Source organism: Grus americana, chromosome 4, assembly GCF_028858705.1.
Source record: "Grus americana isolate bGruAme1 chromosome 4, bGruAme1.mat, whole genome shotgun sequence".
In the NCBI taxonomy this organism is placed as follows: domain Eukaryota; kingdom Metazoa; phylum Chordata; class Aves; order Gruiformes; family Gruidae; genus Grus; species Grus americana.
Genome location: NC_072855.1, coordinates 44,537,021 through 44,556,733, shown reverse-complemented (window position 1 = coordinate 44,556,733; position 19,713 = coordinate 44,537,021). Strand labels below are relative to the sequence as shown.

Below are 19,713 nucleotides of genomic sequence, written 5' to 3'. Positions count from 1 at the left end.
ATGGAATATTCAGTAGTAAGAAAATAATAAACAAAAAGGAATGTACCAAAAGTAAGACATTTCTAATGTGCCTTTAAAAGCCGAATGGAAGAATTCTACACATCTAAAATGTTTCTGATTTTTCCATTCTGAAACTGTCTTTCAGTTTCTGTTTTACACATGACATGACCAAGTTTCGGAAATCCACACATAAGCATTGGCATTCATATTAATACAACGTATATTCCAAGCTCCTGATGATACATCCATGTGGAAAGACCGGGCAGAGCCACAGGCTCAGTAGGCAGTGGTCTGCCCCTCAGTCATTTCACCGCAGGCTTCGCGTGGCTCTGACAAATTCACTTGATGTAAGGCGGATTTCAATTCCCACTTCTGAAAGGCTTGCCCCGTCTCGCCGAGAGAGCTCTTGGGGGAAAAGGAACCACTAGTAACTGAGGGCATACGGATACTGCCCATAAAGGTCATTTTCAGTAGCTGGCTGGATTACACATATGCTCCATAACTTTGACAAAACCAGATATTAACACGACGCGAGCACTCCTTCAAATTAGAGGATGAACATCCTATAGACAGTTTTCAATTTAATGTTATCCTTGCAGCTTCTGCTGTTGTATTTTGTGACTGATAAACTGCTACTGTTTGTTTTTTATTTAGAAAACTACAACATACTTAGTCCCTAGGATCTCCTGTTCACCGACTTCTTGAAAAGCTTTCCTCTCTGTCTATTTGTTCAGTGGAAAATCTAATATTTCTCAAAGTAATGACACCATCTCAATTTACAAAATATTCAGGACAGAGTAAAAAGATAAGAGTCTGTTAGCTTTCTTTCTGTGCATGACACGATTCACACTGTCAATGTAAAGCTTACATGAGCTCACAGAGTCAAACACCAAGGAATAATTAAGCCTCAAATAACTATATTAGTTCTTTCTTATTTTGAGCATGGTGCCGGAAGAAGTGCCCAGGTCTCCCTCTTTGTATCTCGCGGTACTTCCCTGGTTGCTCTGATGTTCAGCTCAATCTTCTACAGCTGCCATCTTGGATGACAAGAGGCGTGATCAAATTGGCTGGTCAAAATAATGTTTAACAGACAGGTATTCATTTCAAAGGAAAATTTAAAAATGCATTTTTTCCATCCTTTGCTGATAGATGGCAGAATTTTCTCGGCCCTTGTTTTTGTGCTAATCACAGCCCACCTTTTCTACCTTTTCAACTTCATCAGTGGTTGCAGAAATTCTTTATGCAAAGTCACACCATTGGCAAGTGACTTCATAATGTCTTATGATAGTCTCTATCATTTGTATTTGGAAAGCAAGAGTATTTTTGTGAATTGAATCAGTCTGAAAAGAGCTACAAATTTTAAGTGACTGATCTCTATCCAACATTTTCCAAAGCATAAGGGAGCAATTTTATAAATGTATTGCTACCATACTTTCACGGATCTTTGAAAAGGATTTTCTTCTGCGTTATAAAAGCTTTCAGAACAATGTGGTCTGATTTAAGTCTCTGTCTGCAGTCAAAATCCAGCACACTTGCAGAATCCCACTGAAGTCAATAGGGCTCAATATATGCATGTAAGATTCTGCCCATACAGAACACCTTTTGACTCTATGGCCCGCAAAACATGATTGCACATCGGTTAAAAAATCCTCATATTCAAATCATTTTCATTAAAATTCCATTGATTAGATAATTTTAGACCATTTAAAAATAAGTAATCTCTTTTTCACTACTGTCTGCAAGTAAACTAATGTTTCTCAGTAACTAGTGTGATTCGAGAGTTCTTAAAAAGCGATACACAACCATACCATGAACTAAAATAGCTTCTACGTGTACACTTAACATTCTATGAATGAAAGTGTTTTTCACTATTTCTCTTCAGGTTGTCCTTCCAGTGCCCTAGCTGAATTTAAAGAACATCAAATTCCAAGACTGTTTAAATTAGAATAGCACAGAATTAATCCTAATAATGAAATAACTCCATAGGGCGTTGTCTTTGAATCATTAGAGGATTTGCAGATAGTATCTTGTGAATGCAAACAAGATAATCATACAAGCACAGATACCAAATAGCCCTTTTTCCAAACACTGGTGGGCATGCATATTCAACAAAATGCAAATATTGACTTTTCTGATAGCAACTAGATCAGATTGCTAAGGTGTCTGATGGGACACTGTAATCCCAGTGTGGGAAACAGCACTGACCTTCATGCTCTGTATGGCTAGCATGCAGCTTGCTTGCATTCATGATTCCCCTAACCTCTAAGCATTTGCCACAGTTGGAAGAATAAAGTAGACATGTGGAAAAGGGCAGTCTGAGTCAGTACAGAAAAGCTTGAAAGAAAGTAAACAGGCTTCATGTCTCATAATATCTCTCTGGAGAGGCAAGGGAAGGAAGAAATGTCATTTGCAATTGACTGCTTATAAAGATAAGTGGGCACATAAAAAGACACTTTTTTCTTAATAAGCAAGAGGATCATAACAGGCCACGCACCTGCAGGTTCAGCAATCAGTATGCCCAGCGAGTACGTTAGAATACACAGGCATATGAAAAATGTTAATGTTTTAAAGAGCGTTGATCCAGACTGAGCCTGTAGAGTCATGCACATAGTCACATTTGGGTGGCATAGTTTACCAAAAAACCTCCCAAAACCACCCAAAAAAACCAAACTTAAACCAAGAAACATCAATACTACTGGATACTTCAGGTGATATGTTTTAATCTTGAACTACATTACACTTCCAAATCTTGGCTAATCCAAACACTTCGAATCAGAGTGGAAATACCAAAATGGATTGGAAAAGGCTCAGGATTTCCTGCTATTTTTATTACACTTGCAGGAGATGACATGATACCTTCAAATCAGTGTTTCAAATGTGTATTTAAAACCTATTAAAGGTTCACAAGAAATGCTTTTTCCTAGGTTCTCATTTCTGTTCTGGGTAGATATTCTCTTTCTGCACATTTTTTACTGACCATAAGCAGGAAATGAAGAGATGCCGCAAGACAAACTTGAAGTAACAGTTTGAAACATATTCCTAATAACTTTTTTTTTTTAATCAAAGACTAGCACTTTTTTTTATTCATCACAGCAACGACATCTGCCATGAGAAATTTGAAATTCATGTGATGTAATTTGCACCAAAAAACATCTTACTGTTCCAGTCCTCGTAACTGATTCTGTATACGTTTTGGAGTATGCCACATTCTTTTACTTCAATAGTAAGGAGAAAACATAGACAGAAATATATTTTAAACAAACAACAGTCCCTACACTGTTGAAATATCTGTGAGTGAAGCCTTTGAGAAACAAATGGTTCGATTACTGTGCCTCTGGAAAATTTTGCTCCTGTCTACTCTAAGTTACTTTATGGGTCTGATGGCAAATCCTTAACTCCATCTCCCACTAACATGGTTATTTTACTCGAAAATGCTTTATGCAAACACATCAAGAGAAAATCATCATTTGCACCAGATATGGACATATGATGAGGTGGGGTTTTCTGCTCTCTTTTTTTTCTTTTCTTTTTTTTTAATTTATTTAAGATTACCTCAATATAAAGGCAAAGCACAGAAGGATCAGAAAATAAGGGAAACAAACTAATTCCCGGTCTTCTGGAGCAGAAAAAAAGCCCATTCTCAGGGCATGTACCAATGATGTTACACAAAACCTAAAAATCCCATTAGTTGATAGAGTTCATCTTTGTGACATGTCATGACATTGCTTTTACTGTTACATAAGTGTAACCTGACCACTTCCCTCAACAGAATGAAATGCCACATTTCAACAATAGTTGGGTATTATTTTTTTTTTTACACTGCGTTATTTTTAAAAGCAAATATTTAAACTTCTATTGCATATATCAGAAATAGGTTCTAATAACACAGTCATTCAACATGTGATAACAGTCACTTTTAAAATTTGCACTTGGTATGGTCAAACATATTTGCTGTTCACTTAAAAATTGTTGATACATTTTCCAACCAGCAAATATTATGAGCCTGTAAAAACAATATATTATTGAGTAACTTTGCGACATTAATGTTTAGAGTGGTCTCTGTCAAGCTCATCACGTGTTTAAGTGAAGTTAGAAAAGCACAGAACAAAGGAGTCATGAGTAATTCAGGTTGAAAGGGACATTGTGAGGTCTCTAGTCCATACTAGGTCAGGTATGAGGTCAGACCAGGTTGCCCAGGGCTTCATCCAGCCAGGTCTATTTCAAATTTATGAACCGTTTAAATAATGAGCAGCCATGTGCAAAATTATCTGTATTCCTACCAGCATCCATCCCAATACATAATTCAAAGCAATTTTTACCATGTATACAAATTTCTGCATTCAGCATCATTATCAAGCCTTCTGTGGAAAAAAGTTTCATACTTGTTTCAGCATATTTTCTATCTGCCCTTATACTAATGCAAGGTACAGAAAATACTTGGACTGACTGTCTTAAGCATCTAAGTTTAAGCTCCTGATTTATTTCTTTTTTCCTCCATTGAAAGTAAGTTTTTAAACTTAAGTGGAAAACAGCAAGTACCTGCACAAGGTTTATAATTTCATTAAACATGTAAAGACCAGTAGATCATGTGAAATCATCCCCCAGGTTTTTTTATCTCCAGATGTAAAGACAACAAATGTTTCAATGATGTACAAGAGCAAAAAAAATATCTAAATCGCTCAGTTAGTGTCAATATATACTACTAAATTGTATTTACCAAGTTATAATAAAAACAGTTTAAAGCTCATCTGCATTTTGACTGAAATATTGAAGAGCTTGGTAACTGTGCCACTCTTCATTGTGAACAAGTGGGAACCTAGATTCACTCTTCACACCACTAATTCCATGCAAAATTTGCAAAAAACCAGCAAAACTAAAAACTAAAACCTCATCTATTTCTGGCTCAGTCCTGACATTTTACGTGTATGTCTGTGAATATATACACACATATTTCTATAAGTTTACTTTATATATATTTAAGTAGGAGCATGTTGAACTGCCCTAGAAAGACTGTTTAAACAATATAAATACCTTCTCTTTAGATTTTATGATGCTGTATGAGTTCTGCCAATTTTATTTCATTAATCATACTCGTAACTCTATATACTGCTTTTATTTTGAGAGGTCAACTACAATTATAAAGAGCAACAAGATTTTTCAATGTTTCTAGAGAAAGAAGGTCAGATTACTGCTAATTCTACCAGAGTTGAAAGTACATAAATGATCCTTTGAGCACTGAAATTATGATACCAGAATATTATTTTATTGGGTTTTTTTCCCCATTTGTAGTGCATTTTTAGTGGGCAATTATCCTTAAAGCTACAAAATCACAGCTTTTACATTTTATGAGAAAGAATCAATGTGTGCTAATTAGAACCTTGGTGGCACTTATAATACAAATGGGATTTTTGTATGCCTTTCTATTTGCTAAAATTCTTTATTCTTCCTCCTGAGAGCCTTCATTTAATCAGTTCTATGGAGGATTTTATAAAGCTAAGAAAAATGCTTTCTTTAATATTCTCAGATTTATTTATTTTTGAACAAAAATAAAACTTTTTCTTAAATTTCTATTCAAGCAATACCATCATTGATTTTTATGGTGTTTTAAGAGAATAAAAACATCAAGATTTGACTGATTATTGCTAGTGGGCCAGCATTCACAATTGTATCTGTGTTCTTTGTGCATAATTTAAATAGAAAGTAAATTAAACCTTATTATCGAGAATTTTTGTCTTGAGACCCTGCCAGCATAGTGATCTGAGCCCATGCTTAGACTAAGTCTAGACAGGAAGCCAAATGCTAGAAAAACCAAAAAATTATAGCCAGTGCACCATATGTGCAAATAGATTTTACATGCTACAAAGTCCAGTAAGCATAAAGAGGAGAGAGCATCCTATTATATCACTTTGCTTTTGACTTTGCTTTTGGATACAAAGATACTTGCTTACAGAATTGTATTTAGATGTGTAATGGTTTGTGTCAAATCTCTTAGATTATTTAACCAAGGATTAGCCAGGACTTTATCAACCATGGTTATACTTTTTAACCAATCCCCGTGCCAGAAAATTCTGATAGAGACATAGACAGAAATCTGTCATATTGTATTCCTTTCCCAGGCTGGAAACGCCGATAAACAGCTTTTTGATCAATAACTGTTGCCTAAACAGCTAAATGCCTCCACTTGTAGTTATGCAGGGCTGCACAGAACGACAGTTTGTTACTACCATTGCCATGATACCATATGGCTATCCTTTCAGTACCTAAGCAAAACAAAATTTGGCAACCCTTATTGTCAACTATTACAATTTTTAAGAAAATTTTTTTCTGAAAATTATCCATATATCATATACATAAAAAGATCTTTAAGAATCAGTAGGAATTTATCATATTAGGATTTCAGATAGCATCTTAAAGACTAGAAAAAATTTGAATTAATATTAATTAAATACAATTCTTTCTTGAAGATTCATCAGGCCCCCCAAGGTGATGGAAGCATAAGTCAAATGACAAACATGCAGGTAAAGACATGATCCAAATTGAGTGTTCACACGAACTGTTTTCACTCAGACTATCCCATAAAGTGCCCTCTTCTTTGGACTCTGAAACTGAAAGCTATGTGTCCCATGACCATGAAAAAAGCTAGCAGTGACTTCAAATACTTGATCTCTAAAAAGCTTTGGAAGTTCAAAGGCATATCCTACCCTTGGGTATTCAAGGGAAGTTGCATTTTAAAGCCTTACACATGTTCTCTCCTGAGAACGGGGATTACTTTCTGCCGTGTCAAATCATCAAAGATATGAACGGCTGGTATGAAAAACGGAGACTTAGCTTGTACAAAACGGGGCACAGGTGGGAAAGATCACTGAAAAAGGAGGCTTTAGAGAAAATGATCCTACGCAAACAGTGTTTTCTTTACACAGGAAACAGAAGGCGACAAAACAGAGGTTTTATTATATCTCAATGAAGCATATTACCTTGCCCTGTAAACAGATTACCCTAGATCAGTCTTCCAGATAAGGGAAGTCCTGCTTCAATTTAAAGAAGAGCCTGTGGGTCCTTCTACCATCTCCTTCAGGCAATTTCCTGAGGGTTGTTTAGTTTGGGTTTGGGGGGGTGTGTGGGTGTGTTTCATTCCATTTTTACTTTATCATTTGCACACAATTGCATATGATATTTTAAATCTAGCACTATCATTAAGTCACACAAAGAAGAATAATCTGGACATAGAGAAGTATCTTGCTGCATGCAAGGATAACTGCCTCTTGTTTAAAATAATCTAACTAACTTTTCATCTTAGGAGTTCCATAGTCTTTTCAAGCATCCTCCATTCTCTAGGCAAAACAAGCTGAGTCCTTGAGTTTTCACTTATAAAAACACTGATCACTGTAGTAGCCCTTCGCTGTACCTGTTCAATTCAATCTGAAACAGGAACATTCAGACATAGATACAGTATGTCAGATGAGGTCTAGGTAGTGTCATGTATAATACTTTCAATTATTTCTCTATCTTTGCTAGGAAAACTGTTTCTTTATGACATGTTGGTTACTCAAGTCATCATATAGTTGATTAACTTTTTTTTTCTCTTTCCTTATTCCTTTGTTGTTTCAAAATTATAACCTTGATTATAGCAAAAAGGTTATTTCAGTTCCTTGCAATTTGTACCATCATATTTAATCTCATTTTCAATATAAACCTGAAAATCATTCAATTCCTTCAGCAATATATGCAGATTCATATCCTAGTAACTCTACCAGTAACTTCCTGCCAAATCAGTAGTTTCCTTTTTCTTCACAAGATGCTGTGATTTTTAATTCATGTAGATTAAAAAAAAAACCTCAAGAAAACCCCAACTCCCCCCAATTATTTTTCCTTATTTTAAAATATCTTATTCATTTTTACGTTTTAACAAATCCTTTAAAAACCTATTTTCAGAAATGTCAGAATTTTTATTATTAGAAAGAACGAAAAGTTGCATTCATTTACTAAAGATGCACGCAACTGCAGAACCAAAGAAGTGGTGTATCTTTTCGTACTAATCCCTTGAATAACTGCATTGTAAACAGAGTTTTTATTTTGATGTTAGAGAATTTAATTTTAAGCTATAAAATATCTGTCCACTGTTTTAAATGAATTAAAATCTTTACTTTAAATAGTTAAACTGCTTGTAGTTCTAATCCGTGGAATATCTATGGCTAGCCAACATCTATATGGTCCAAAACATACACTTTTGGTAGATAAAATTTTCCTCATTTATAAGCCCATTAGTGTCCCTTTGTGCTGAAATTATTTTCTGAAGAAGTTGTGCATAAATGGGGATCAGTTCTGGTGTAAATTTTCTGGGGTAAAGAACTGCTCTCTACCTGGCAACAAACCTGGAGTTTATTTTCCAAAAAATGTAAAACACTAGAGCTCTTTTAAGTACCAAATGGGGAATATACCTGTAATATTATGTTCATTTGTGTAACACCCATGGGATTTTGCTTATTCACATACCAGGGTACTAGGTTATTAGTATGGTATTAGATAGACAAATAGATAGATATCTGTACTAGATACCCATACAATTAACATTTTTCCTAAGGACTCCTATGTTCTTCACAGTAGGAATAATGATAGAGAATATTTTTTCATATTTATGTCATGCAGACAAAATAGCAGCAGACAGTTGCTGTTCATCATCTGGGAAAAAAACCAACTACTTATTTTAATGAGATTCTTGAAAATGCTTCTGAATCAAGAAAAAAGGAAAGAGGGGAAAAAACAAACCACAAAGTTTCATTAAGTTGTGTTGGAATAGATATGGATAGGTCTATTTTTAATATCTGATGCAGTTCAGTTTACAGCTGGTTCATCTAAGGAATCAGCTTTTCAGATACTTGGGGAGTTATCTAAAATTTAAGGATTAAAAACTGAACGGAATTTATAAGAGAAACCTTCTTTTTATATTTGTAAATTGAAAATCAGAAAGACATTTGATCGACTTCAATCTCTGATTTGGATCTTTTCAGAAAAAAGTCTAATAATTACCCACGTTTACAGTGCTAGTTAGAATGGATGCATTCATTCCTTGCAAAGTCTCCTTAGAAACACTAGACTTTTAAGCATAATCAAAACAGACAGCTGGGTCCACCCTTTATGATAATGTGCTATGCAGCTTTATTAATCTGACCTTTGGAAACAAATGAGAAATTTAATACCGCCCCACCATAATTGTTAGTGGCAGGCATTTTAGCAGTCTTTAATTTGCACTTCACTTTAATATCTGCTTCCAGTTATGATGTAAACGTTAACAGGATCTGACACTGTTAATCGTATTCTAGTGTCTGAAGCAGTGGCAAAAGAGTGTGCTTCGACTCAACTGGAACATGACCTTAATGGGTAATGAAATGCATCAGCCCTTGCTATGCGGAGAGTAAGGAGAAAAGGGAATACTGTAATTGTTTCAGCTGGCATCTGAGCGATACACAGTGCTGCAATAACCGGCAGCGAGGGTGGGGGTGGAAGTCCTGTTCCCCAGACCCATCTTTCAAGGTTCTGTAAGTTCCGATTGTCCTTTAAGCTGCCTGCAAGAGAGATCTGATGTGAGAAAATATGTTCCCGATATATAATCAATAGCATTCCAAATAATTCACAATGAATGCAAACAGTAATTCTGTTCTAGATTGTACGAGTAAGGAAATTTCTCCTGTGCAACACAAATGTGTGGGCTTTCTTCTCCATAAGTTTTCTTAAAAGAAGAGAGTTGTAGCCTATAAACAGCACAGAAACCTATCTGCAAGTTATGTTGATAGCTATGAAACTTTAGTGTTATAAATGTAAAATAAAATTAAATTTAAAAAAAACAAAAAAAACCCCAAAACAGTGGCACGATACCTGAATTAAAAAGGCATCTGTTTACGGGTATTTATTTTAGAACAATGTAAGTTAAATAGAATTTATTTCTAAAATACCAGTATGTGTGATCTCTTGCTTCTGAATGTTGTGTACTTCTCCTGGACTTCACTTTTTCTTTCAGGACAACCACTCCTCTCCTTTAAATGCTCCTTTATGAACAGTCTAATTGAACTATCGTCTATACTGTTTTTAAGTTCAGATCTAAAAAAACATGCCTGTAGAGCTTGTAAAGATCCCTGTGGATTTTTAAAAGGATCTCTATGTCTATCTTTTTCAGTGATATAAATATCATAGCCTCCCTTTTGTTCAGTAAAAAGGTATCACAGCAGACGATTTTAGATAAGCTTATATTGAGATAATACTGAGATATTCTGATAACATAAGGGTTATGCTATAGAAGAATAAAAACAAAAAACGAATGTTGTTTTCCCCAAAATTCTAATATTGGTTCTTTAGCTATTACATTGTATACTTATTTACAAATAAAATGTGAGTTTCTAGTGTAACCCCATTATAAAAGTTTCTAACATACACTATTTTAAAAAAAAAAATCTATTCTAAAAGGTAAACTTCAGAGTGTTAAGATATGAAGGTTATCTTGCTTCAACAGTCTGCAACACAAAACACAAGTTGCTCTTTCTCTCATTCTGATTTGAGTAATTTAGTCATTACATTTGCCTTCTACATCACAAGTACTGTAACCTGCCCCCAAGGCTATTATATGCCAAATTTAACTAAGATACCTATGGTGCTGATACAAATCATATTTTGCTCCTCATTACAAGAGTGGTAAGGTGTTGCAGAGGAGCAGGGTATGCAGAAGAGGCGGGTAACATTTTAAACCAGTGCACTGAAATGCACCAAAGCTGTGAGCTCTAAGCTTCACAGGGAATGACCCCTTTTACATTCTTAGATTTCTATTGTTAGTGTAATCAAATGTATATTCATTACATGTGAGAAACATGACACGCATAGCCTACAGACACTGCGCTAATGCTTATATTATGTATATCAAAGGATCCAAGTACACTTTCTCATTGCATTGCATTCTATCTATGAATTTACTGCAAGTTTTAAGTACTCAAGAGCTCATTCAAATTACTTCACAAAGCCATCTGTGGTTTGTGTACCTCTTCTAAGAAAGAAAGAAGTGAACCAAAGCTAATATTATTGGAAATACACATATTTCAGAATATTTCTCCTTTAAAGTGAAATCCAATCTTGTTTTAAGCATAGAGGAGAATCTTAATATATGAAATTACAAAGATTTTAGCATGAATTTTTAACTTACAAAACTCGATATTATTAATGAAAGAATAGACTAACTTAAAGAAAGTTGTGTTCATTGACTCTTCTCAGCCTACACCAGAAACAATGCAAGAAACTCTCCAAAATATTTTCAGCAGAGTTCAATTTAAACAGTAGCTACCACATCAAAGCTTTTTAGACAAAATTTACATTTACAAAAATTAAAAAAATCAGAGTGCTAGTCAAACTGTATTGCTATTCAAAATCATTTGTGGGTCACACATCATTAAAATTCAGATTACTAATACATTTAAATTTAAATAAGAAAAATTCCTCACTCATCCTTTGAGCGACTTCTTTAAAGCTAGTAGAGTCTTAACAGGAATGAATATGTATTCCAGTAAGGATTCAAGAATCCCCACCTGCCTCCCCGGCCGGTGTTGAATCTTTTCTTGGCTTTATCTGTTCAAATGAAGTGTGTATGCACTACAGACAGAAGCTTCATGAATACCACTGAACATATTCGCTCTAGTGAAGTTCAAAATGTCTACTTTGAAATAGATTTAGCAATTTAACAGAATGTAACCTGAATTTTAGGAGGACATGGATGAATTTAAAAAAAAAAAACAAAAAACCAGCTAGATAGGGATACCAATCTCTTGTGTTGGCTATACAATGCTGCTACATACAGAAATAACCATTATATCTCTTGTTAGTATTGAGGTATTTTGCAGAAGAAGAGTTCTTGCCTGGAATTTTGACACAGGTCATTTTTTTCCCCTCCAAGTTTCTGAATGGCATGAATATTACATGTGAGAAGAAAAATGAAGTCAAATGTCCACTTCTCTGCCATAAACAAAACCAAAAGAAGAAAAACAAATCTTTGTGCATATAATTTCTAAAACCACTAACAAGTCAGATACATGTCACAGGAATGTCATTCTATTATGAATGCAATAAAACACAATTGGATGACATTTTTGTCTTAACATTTTTTTCCATTATCATTATATATATAATACATATGTATGAGAAAATACATTTGTAATATATATCAGTAGATGTCTCTGCAGTCGTCATCAGGATACGTGTGACCCCCTCACATAGCTCTAGATTAATGACAGAAATAATGGAAACATGCATTTAAGAAAAATTACAGACATATCTTGTTATTCCAATTAATTTTCTGAATATACAGTGATGGCTGTGAATTTTTCTGTAATTTACCAAAAAAAAAAAAATTCTGACTCATTCTGGCTATTTTGTTTTCCAGTTATTATCTTTTTAGTATACATACTTATCATAGCAAAAGTGGACTTAGAAACTGGAGCCAACCAACATAAAGTTAGAAATAACTCCAATGCTGAAATATGGACATCATGTGAAACATAACCCTCAAGAATTTCTGTGTGATGCTGTTCATCCCCTGACACCACCGTACTAAAACTGTATTTTAAAATCCGGTAAATGCTGCGATTCTGCTGTATTTGAACCATTCTGTATTCTCTTGTTATTACTTGAGTACTTTTACTTACTTTTTTGACTAACATAACGAACATTTACCTCAAGACAACCACTGATAAGTCAAAGATATTCTTGCAGTTTACTCTGTTGATCTCCATGGCATGACGCAGGTAGGAAGTCTGACTGGGTTACTGTACAAATACTGTGCTGTGTTGACAGATAGGTCTCAAAACTGGAATTCAGCTTCATCAATTAATGCTTTGTTTAAAATAAATAAGGAAGCCCTCTCACAAAGCTGGATAGTACAGCACAGATCCTGCTCTTAATGTATACTTTCAAAGTCTGGGTAATTGCATCATTATCAGAGATATTACCTAGAACTCATATCTGACCCACGCACTTCACTTTCTCACAACGAGCTTCAGGTTTGTTCAAAAATAAGATTGTAAGATTAACTGTTATATTAAAACTATTTCCTAGATGAAGAGTTTTGTTTCTTTTCAATGCATTTCATAATCTGACTCTGATCTGATTCATAACTTCGGGGGAAAAAAAAAAAAAGGACATTTTTACAAATGTTAATCATGCTAAAGCTGTTCCAAGATAATAATAAATAAAACCCCACAGCATTCAGTTAAGAGCTCTGTGTATGTGGGTCTCTTGTAAGAGCATGGAAATGAAAAGGAATGGAGAATTGTTTGGGTGGAAGACAGAGCTGCATTTCTTATGGCAATTCTTAAGTGACAGGAGATAGCTGAGTTTCAGCTGACGAGGCTTTGGAGGAGAGTGGAATAGGATAAAGGCGATAGTATTTGGCACGCTTAATTTGAACAATCCTCATACCACCTCATAAAAGTTTATTCACCCAGGTAAGCTGGAACATAGCAATAAAGAAAAGAACATCAGAACAAAGGACACTGTAGGTCAGATTATTTAGCAGCTGCATTCCAATGAAAACAACACTCAGACAAACATTTACGAACCTGCCTGCTGTTACATATATTCTCTAAAATACAACATTTTTTCCTGATATGTACTGCTCTGCCAGAGAAGGATTACTACAGTGTAACAAACTAAAACAGCAATCAATTCAGTCTGGGAGAATTCCAGTTTGGATTCTAACCATACTCATATAAGAAAAGTCTGTTGAAATATGACTTTAGAATAATTTGATTGAGCAGACATAATGAGTCACTGGATACATTACAAAGTAATAAAGTGAATTTTTTGCCATAGTTAATTAGTTTAACATGACATAAGACACTGATGCCATCTATTCTGCATCAGAACATACACAGCTTTGTCCATTATCAAAAACAGTAACAGCCAGCCACGTTGCAGGACAGACATAACAGTTCGCTCACCCACTGGCACTGAAAGTATCTCAAGATAGGCTGTCACTTTTAAGAGTTATTTTCTCACTCCTTCTTGTCTTACATTTATCACTGTATAGAAAAAAGACTATAACGCCAATCTGGAATCCCAGACAAGGCCACAAGTGTTATGCAGGTACGCTAACTTTTTAAGGAGTAAAAAGCAAGTAAGATATGCAAGTGATGCCCATATGGTTTCTTCTTTATTTTTGGTAGCTAAAGATGATAAAAGGAACAGATGTTTGCTAATCATATCAGAAGAGCCTGGCAATATGGTCATAATAATAGAGAATTATATTTTTGAAACTGATATGTGAGTCAACAATGATCTCACATTGAGATTATTAAGGTAAGCATGAAGTGAGAAGGATCGAATACAATTAAAAAATCAGATTGTAATTAAAATACTGTCAGTCAATATGCTGTTTAGTTTTGGGCATTAATGACATTCAAAGCTCAGGTCAATAGTAGCTAGCAAAATTTTTAACAGTGTATACTATACAGTCAGTCTCTAAAGTGTACTTCACTAAAGTGAAACTGTTCAAGTTAATATAATTCATATTATTTACATGCACATTTTGTAAATGTTATGAAAAGCGTATGTTTTCCAAATCTTACCTGGAGCAATTTTTATATCTTTCAGTAACTGTTCTTTAAGTTGCTGAAACAAGTAGCCAAAGTTACAAAAGTTGTGTACCGTATCATCTCATCATTCAATATCCGCAAAAAATGACCACCTTACTCTCAGCCTAAATGCAGAACTGATTTTTTTCCCCTTTTTTGTTCTCATAGATTTTCTCTGGTTTTGGTCTTGGTTTTTTAGAAACATATATTACGCACTGCTTTTCTATACTGAAATTATGTTTTAGTTCTTGAAAAAGAAAATTATTGTACTGTAATTCAAAATAACTGTGACTGAGTTTGGGAACTGATCATCTGAAACATTACAACTTAACTGAAATATTTTGTGACTAAGTATTTCCAGTGCGCCCATGTTTTTTCTGAGCAAAGGAACTGAGATGACTTTGAAGTTTGGCAAAAAGTTGATATGTGTCACTAGACAATCTTCTGGTTCTTCAGAAATAAAAGTTTTCCAGAACAATATTGTCAGAAACAATTTCCACTTTGAAGTTTATAATGTACTTTATTAAAAGCACCTGAAAGTCTCCAACATTAAGTGTAAGCTGGGAAGAAAATTCTGCACACTGCTTAAATACCACACAATTTCTGATATTGCTAAACGTATTTCCAATTCATTGCAAAAATATCTATTTTATTATCCATTATAGGTTTGGAATAAAATGCTCATTTGTCAGAAGGAGTTAACATAGGAAAAGAGAGGTAAAGAAGATCAAATAGTGACTCCAAACCCATGAGTAAAATTTAGCAAGGTTTTAGTTGGTGATTGTTCTTTCTTTCATGTTAAAGACATATGCTATGAAGCTAATTTCTTTTGTATTTTGCACTTCATTTTCATGAAGGAAAAATTCTCAGACGAAAAAGGGAGTTTGCCAGTGTACACTAAAATTGTAAAATGTTAACATATTGTTTTACATATAAGCAAGGTTTCTTTTTTTCTCAACCAGTGTACACAAAGTTCTGTTATCCATTAAATGAAAGAAGAAAAAGAAAATCACAGATCAGAGAGAGCTGGGATTAGTGTCAGAACAGGGCACATTTGAGTATTGGCTTCTATTTTGGTGTGATTGATTTAGCGGCTGACAGCAGAAGTAACAGATGGGAAAAACAAGTGGGTCAGAAAAATGTCAGAAGAAAAAAAAAACCACTACAAAACAATAACAACATCATTATTAAAATATGAGTAGGAATCAGATTTATCTTATAACAATAAATGAAATAAAAAAATTACTAGGCACTTATAGTACAGTAAAAGATATGGGATGGTGCTTGTTACTAATGTATTGATCCGGCTGAAGTCAAAAGGCATTTGACTTTAATTCTGCTGCAATATCCTCCTCTTAAAAAAATACAATCTTAAAGAAATACTGGATAAAAATTAGATATTGAAATACTGATATCAATTGAAGTTATGAGGCACACCAAAGACTCCAGAGTTTCAGTTGATAGGGATGTTTAAAATGGGTTGTAATTGTCCTCTGAATTAAGAGGACAGCATTGGTTCTGAAAGTTTCAGAACATTTAAGGAACCACAGAAAATGTTTTTTTTTCCTTTTACTGTATACAGTAACTTCCATATGTGGAGAGTGTAAGAAATACTGTTAGAACCCTGTCCTGAGAACCTGGGGATAGCGTACATATCTCACAAGAACACGTGCAGAGCACAACACATTTAGATACTGTATTGGAAGGACAGATGCTCATTGGCAATGCAGGAACGTTTATGCTGAAACATTAACTTAGCCTTATTTCACACAAATCAACCAGTATTTTAAACTTAAAAACTTTTAACATCTTATGTGCCATAAGTTACAAGTGAAATAAAAATACCTTTCTGAAAGTTTGCCATGACATGGAAAAAGAATATGTGAAAACAAATAAGAAGTTTAAAGAATATGAAGAGAGAGGACCAAAAAAAACCCAACCACAAAACAACCCAAAACACTCCCTTTAAGTAATTAAGCATATCTGTAAACATATAAAAGTGGAATCACTTTTCCACAGCCTACCCTGTGCACAAGTAGTGTTTCAGACCACTGAAATCTTCCAAGTTGAATTGTCAGTTTAGGCAGAGACAGGCACAGCATGCAGGGAGTTTAGTAGATTAAAAATTTCCTCAAGAGATGTTACAGATATAATCACAGCAAATTTTGTGCAGCTGAGCACCAATTTCACTGCCTGTTTGGAGGTAATGGATATCTCCTTTCAAGTAGAGTTTAATGCTTTGCTTTGGCTGTGGTTGTGGGCAATATTTTATAAGTCATTGCAACGTGTTTCTGTGGTTAGTTAACTAAACTAACAGCTAATGAATATGATGGGCACTCCCAAGTACCTCATTATTTTGGTCCTACTTTTACTCGTTCCTGCCTAATATACCATTATGGCCATACCCCTGGCACCTGGGCAGGGTTGGGGAGCGAGTGTTGAACAGCATAATATAACTGAACTGAATCATAAAAATTCACAAGAACGGCCAATTTCATTATCCTCCTTTGTAGACAGAGAATCAAAGGTTATAATTTCTCTAAAATGAAGTATTCAAAATATCTGATTTCTATAATCTAATCTGAGTTTTCACAATCTTTTATATAATTTGTATTAAGTAATATGATAAGAAAGCTTTTGAACAATACATCATGGATATACTCCCTACATCTAGAGATGATTCAACTTCATATTGTATTACCTTAGAAAAGAAAATTATAAATCATAAACTGGTTGAAACTGAAAGGGTTATCTTTTGGCTTATTTTACCATGCACGCTTTTCAAATGAAGGGCCCTGGGTCCTTCAGATGATGTAAATTATCATATCATCACGAGCAACATAATTGTCCTGACACAACTCCAAACAACCATCAGATTTAGTTTGCCTTTAGATGTCCGTGTATAGCCTTAGTGTGAGGAAAAGCCAGTAAATTGAGATTAATGAGTACTGTGATACATAAATAACTTAATTAAGAACAGCTAACTCAGGTGATATGATTAAGCATTGCTTCCTAAGGCAATAAAAAAGATATAGGTTAGTTTTTCACTTAGTTCCCTCCTCTCTTTGTAACCTTGAACTCGAATTCTTTCTTCTTCTACCTTCCCTTTGTTTTCCTAAAGTACCTCATAGCCCTACCTCCGTAAGCACTACTATATCAAGACAACAATCTTTGCCTCTGTTGGCAATTTTGCCTTTCATTGCTTGCTTAGCAAATTTTTAATGAAAAGATTCGGGTGTTCTGTCTCTTAACAGACTTTATATTACAAAGAGGCATGAAATCCACAGTTTGGGTTTCTGAACTCTTTTATCTTGATACAAGGCTGTTTCTTTAACCTGGATATTCTATTTCATGTAGTGCTTAGCAACTGGCACAGAGTAAGGTGCAGTGAAAGTATTAAAAAACTGTATGCAAAACCACAGATGACAGTTTTGCAAGGCAGCCTACTAAGACCATGATTAATTTGTGCATAAATTGGAATCACATCCAATTACAGATTTACTAAATGGAAAGGGAGAGGCTAAAGTGACAGTACTAATGTTTCACTGAAGTATAATAAGCATCCATAGTCGAGGTCACAAGCTTAGAAGCTCTGCAGCCCACCCCATCCGGAGTACAGCAGTCAGCCTTGTCCATCTCCAGCAGAGTTCCAAAAGTGCATTTACTTTCTACATTTCGTCCCCCTTTCCTGGACATACTTTTGTCATTTCAAATACCAAAAAAATCAGAAAAAAGTCTGGAAAATTTTTTACCAACAAGGGATGTTAAGTTTGTGATAATTACAAGAATCTCCATATTTTGAAAATAATTAGCACTTACCTTTATTTCTTGAGCTTTCCTGGTTCTTTTCCTGCTGCAATTAAAAGTAGAAAAATATATTATTTACAGAATTAGTTACAACAAAAATCATAGACATACAGATCCAAAAAAGACTTAGTCTAGTTCTTCCTCCTTCCTGCTCCAAGATAAAATCAGCTACGCTTTGCCTGCTGCAGAAAGATTCCTACATAACCTGGTTTTAAATTCCCCTAGTATTTAAACTCCTCGCTCACATTTTTTTTCCCAATGACAATGATTAAGCACTGGAACACATTGTCCAGAGAGGCGGTCCAGTCTCTGTCACTTCACCTCTGTCTTGGAAGATGCTCACAGTTGAACTGAACAAGACCCTGTGCAACCTGATGTCATTTTGTAGTTAGATCTGCTTTAAGCAGCTGATTCAACTAGGTAACCCCAGGGGCCACTGCCAGCCTAAATTATTCCATGATATGGCGAGAGTGTTCCAGAACCTTGTAAGCCCTGGAGCAGTGCTTAACTGTCCTCAGTTTCATACTGAATGAAACTTTGCCAAAATCCCCTCGACTACCTTTTTTTTTTTTTTTTTTCATATCTTCCCGACTCGCTTGCATCACAGTGAACGTAGAAAACATTTCATCTTTAAAGAAAAACAAAGTCATCTTCTCTTGGTTCCATTATCTTCCAGTCTTCTCTTTCTATTTTTAACAATTTTTTACCCTGTGTTGCCTAAAGTATGCCAATATTCCAATTCAGAATTATCTAGAACTAAGGACTTTCTAAAATACAGCAGCTCTATAACTGCATCAGCAACACATAACATATATTGACATATTTCAAAATAATATTTCCCTTCAAAAAAAACCCAGTATGAGGCAGCTGATTCACAGTCAACAATTTTTTTTACTATGATCTCCTTAGTTGAGAAAATTAAGACAAGAGTTAGCCTGGGGTACCTTGCAACCCAAACAATTCTATGATTCTATGATTGACCAGTACCACATCACCTGCACACGGTACAAAACAACTCATGGGCAATTTAAAACCTCACAGTGGTGGATATTTCTTTCATATTGTAGTTAAAACAACAACTGTTGTATAACCCATATACATATTAATATAGTATTAATTCTCAATACTAATATGCCAAGAACTGAAATTGTGTCAGCCAGTGGGTATGTGCGAACGTATTGCATATATGAACTGGGTCACGGCCAGCTTAAGTAGGCATTTAACAGTTTATGAAGCAATAGGCAAATGCTTGTGAGGCTGATGACTAGGAATCCACCAAATGTAAGTGGCAGAGGAAAAGGAG

General features: G+C 34.7%; 1 protein-coding gene across 2 annotated transcripts in view; it reads right to left on the bottom strand.

Annotated features, from left to right (window-relative positions):
* FSTL5 (follistatin like 5) overlaps positions 1 to 19,713 on the bottom strand; it is a 321,062-nt gene that overhangs the window by 250,270 nt on the left and 51,079 nt on the right. For both annotated transcript variants that reach the window (XM_054825507.1, XM_054825508.1), the window contains exon 3: positions 18,423 to 18,456. In XM_054825507.1, the coding sequence (XP_054681482.1) occupies positions 18,423 to 18,456 (34 nt within the window). The remainder of the gene's footprint in view (positions 1 to 18,422; positions 18,457 to 19,713) is intronic.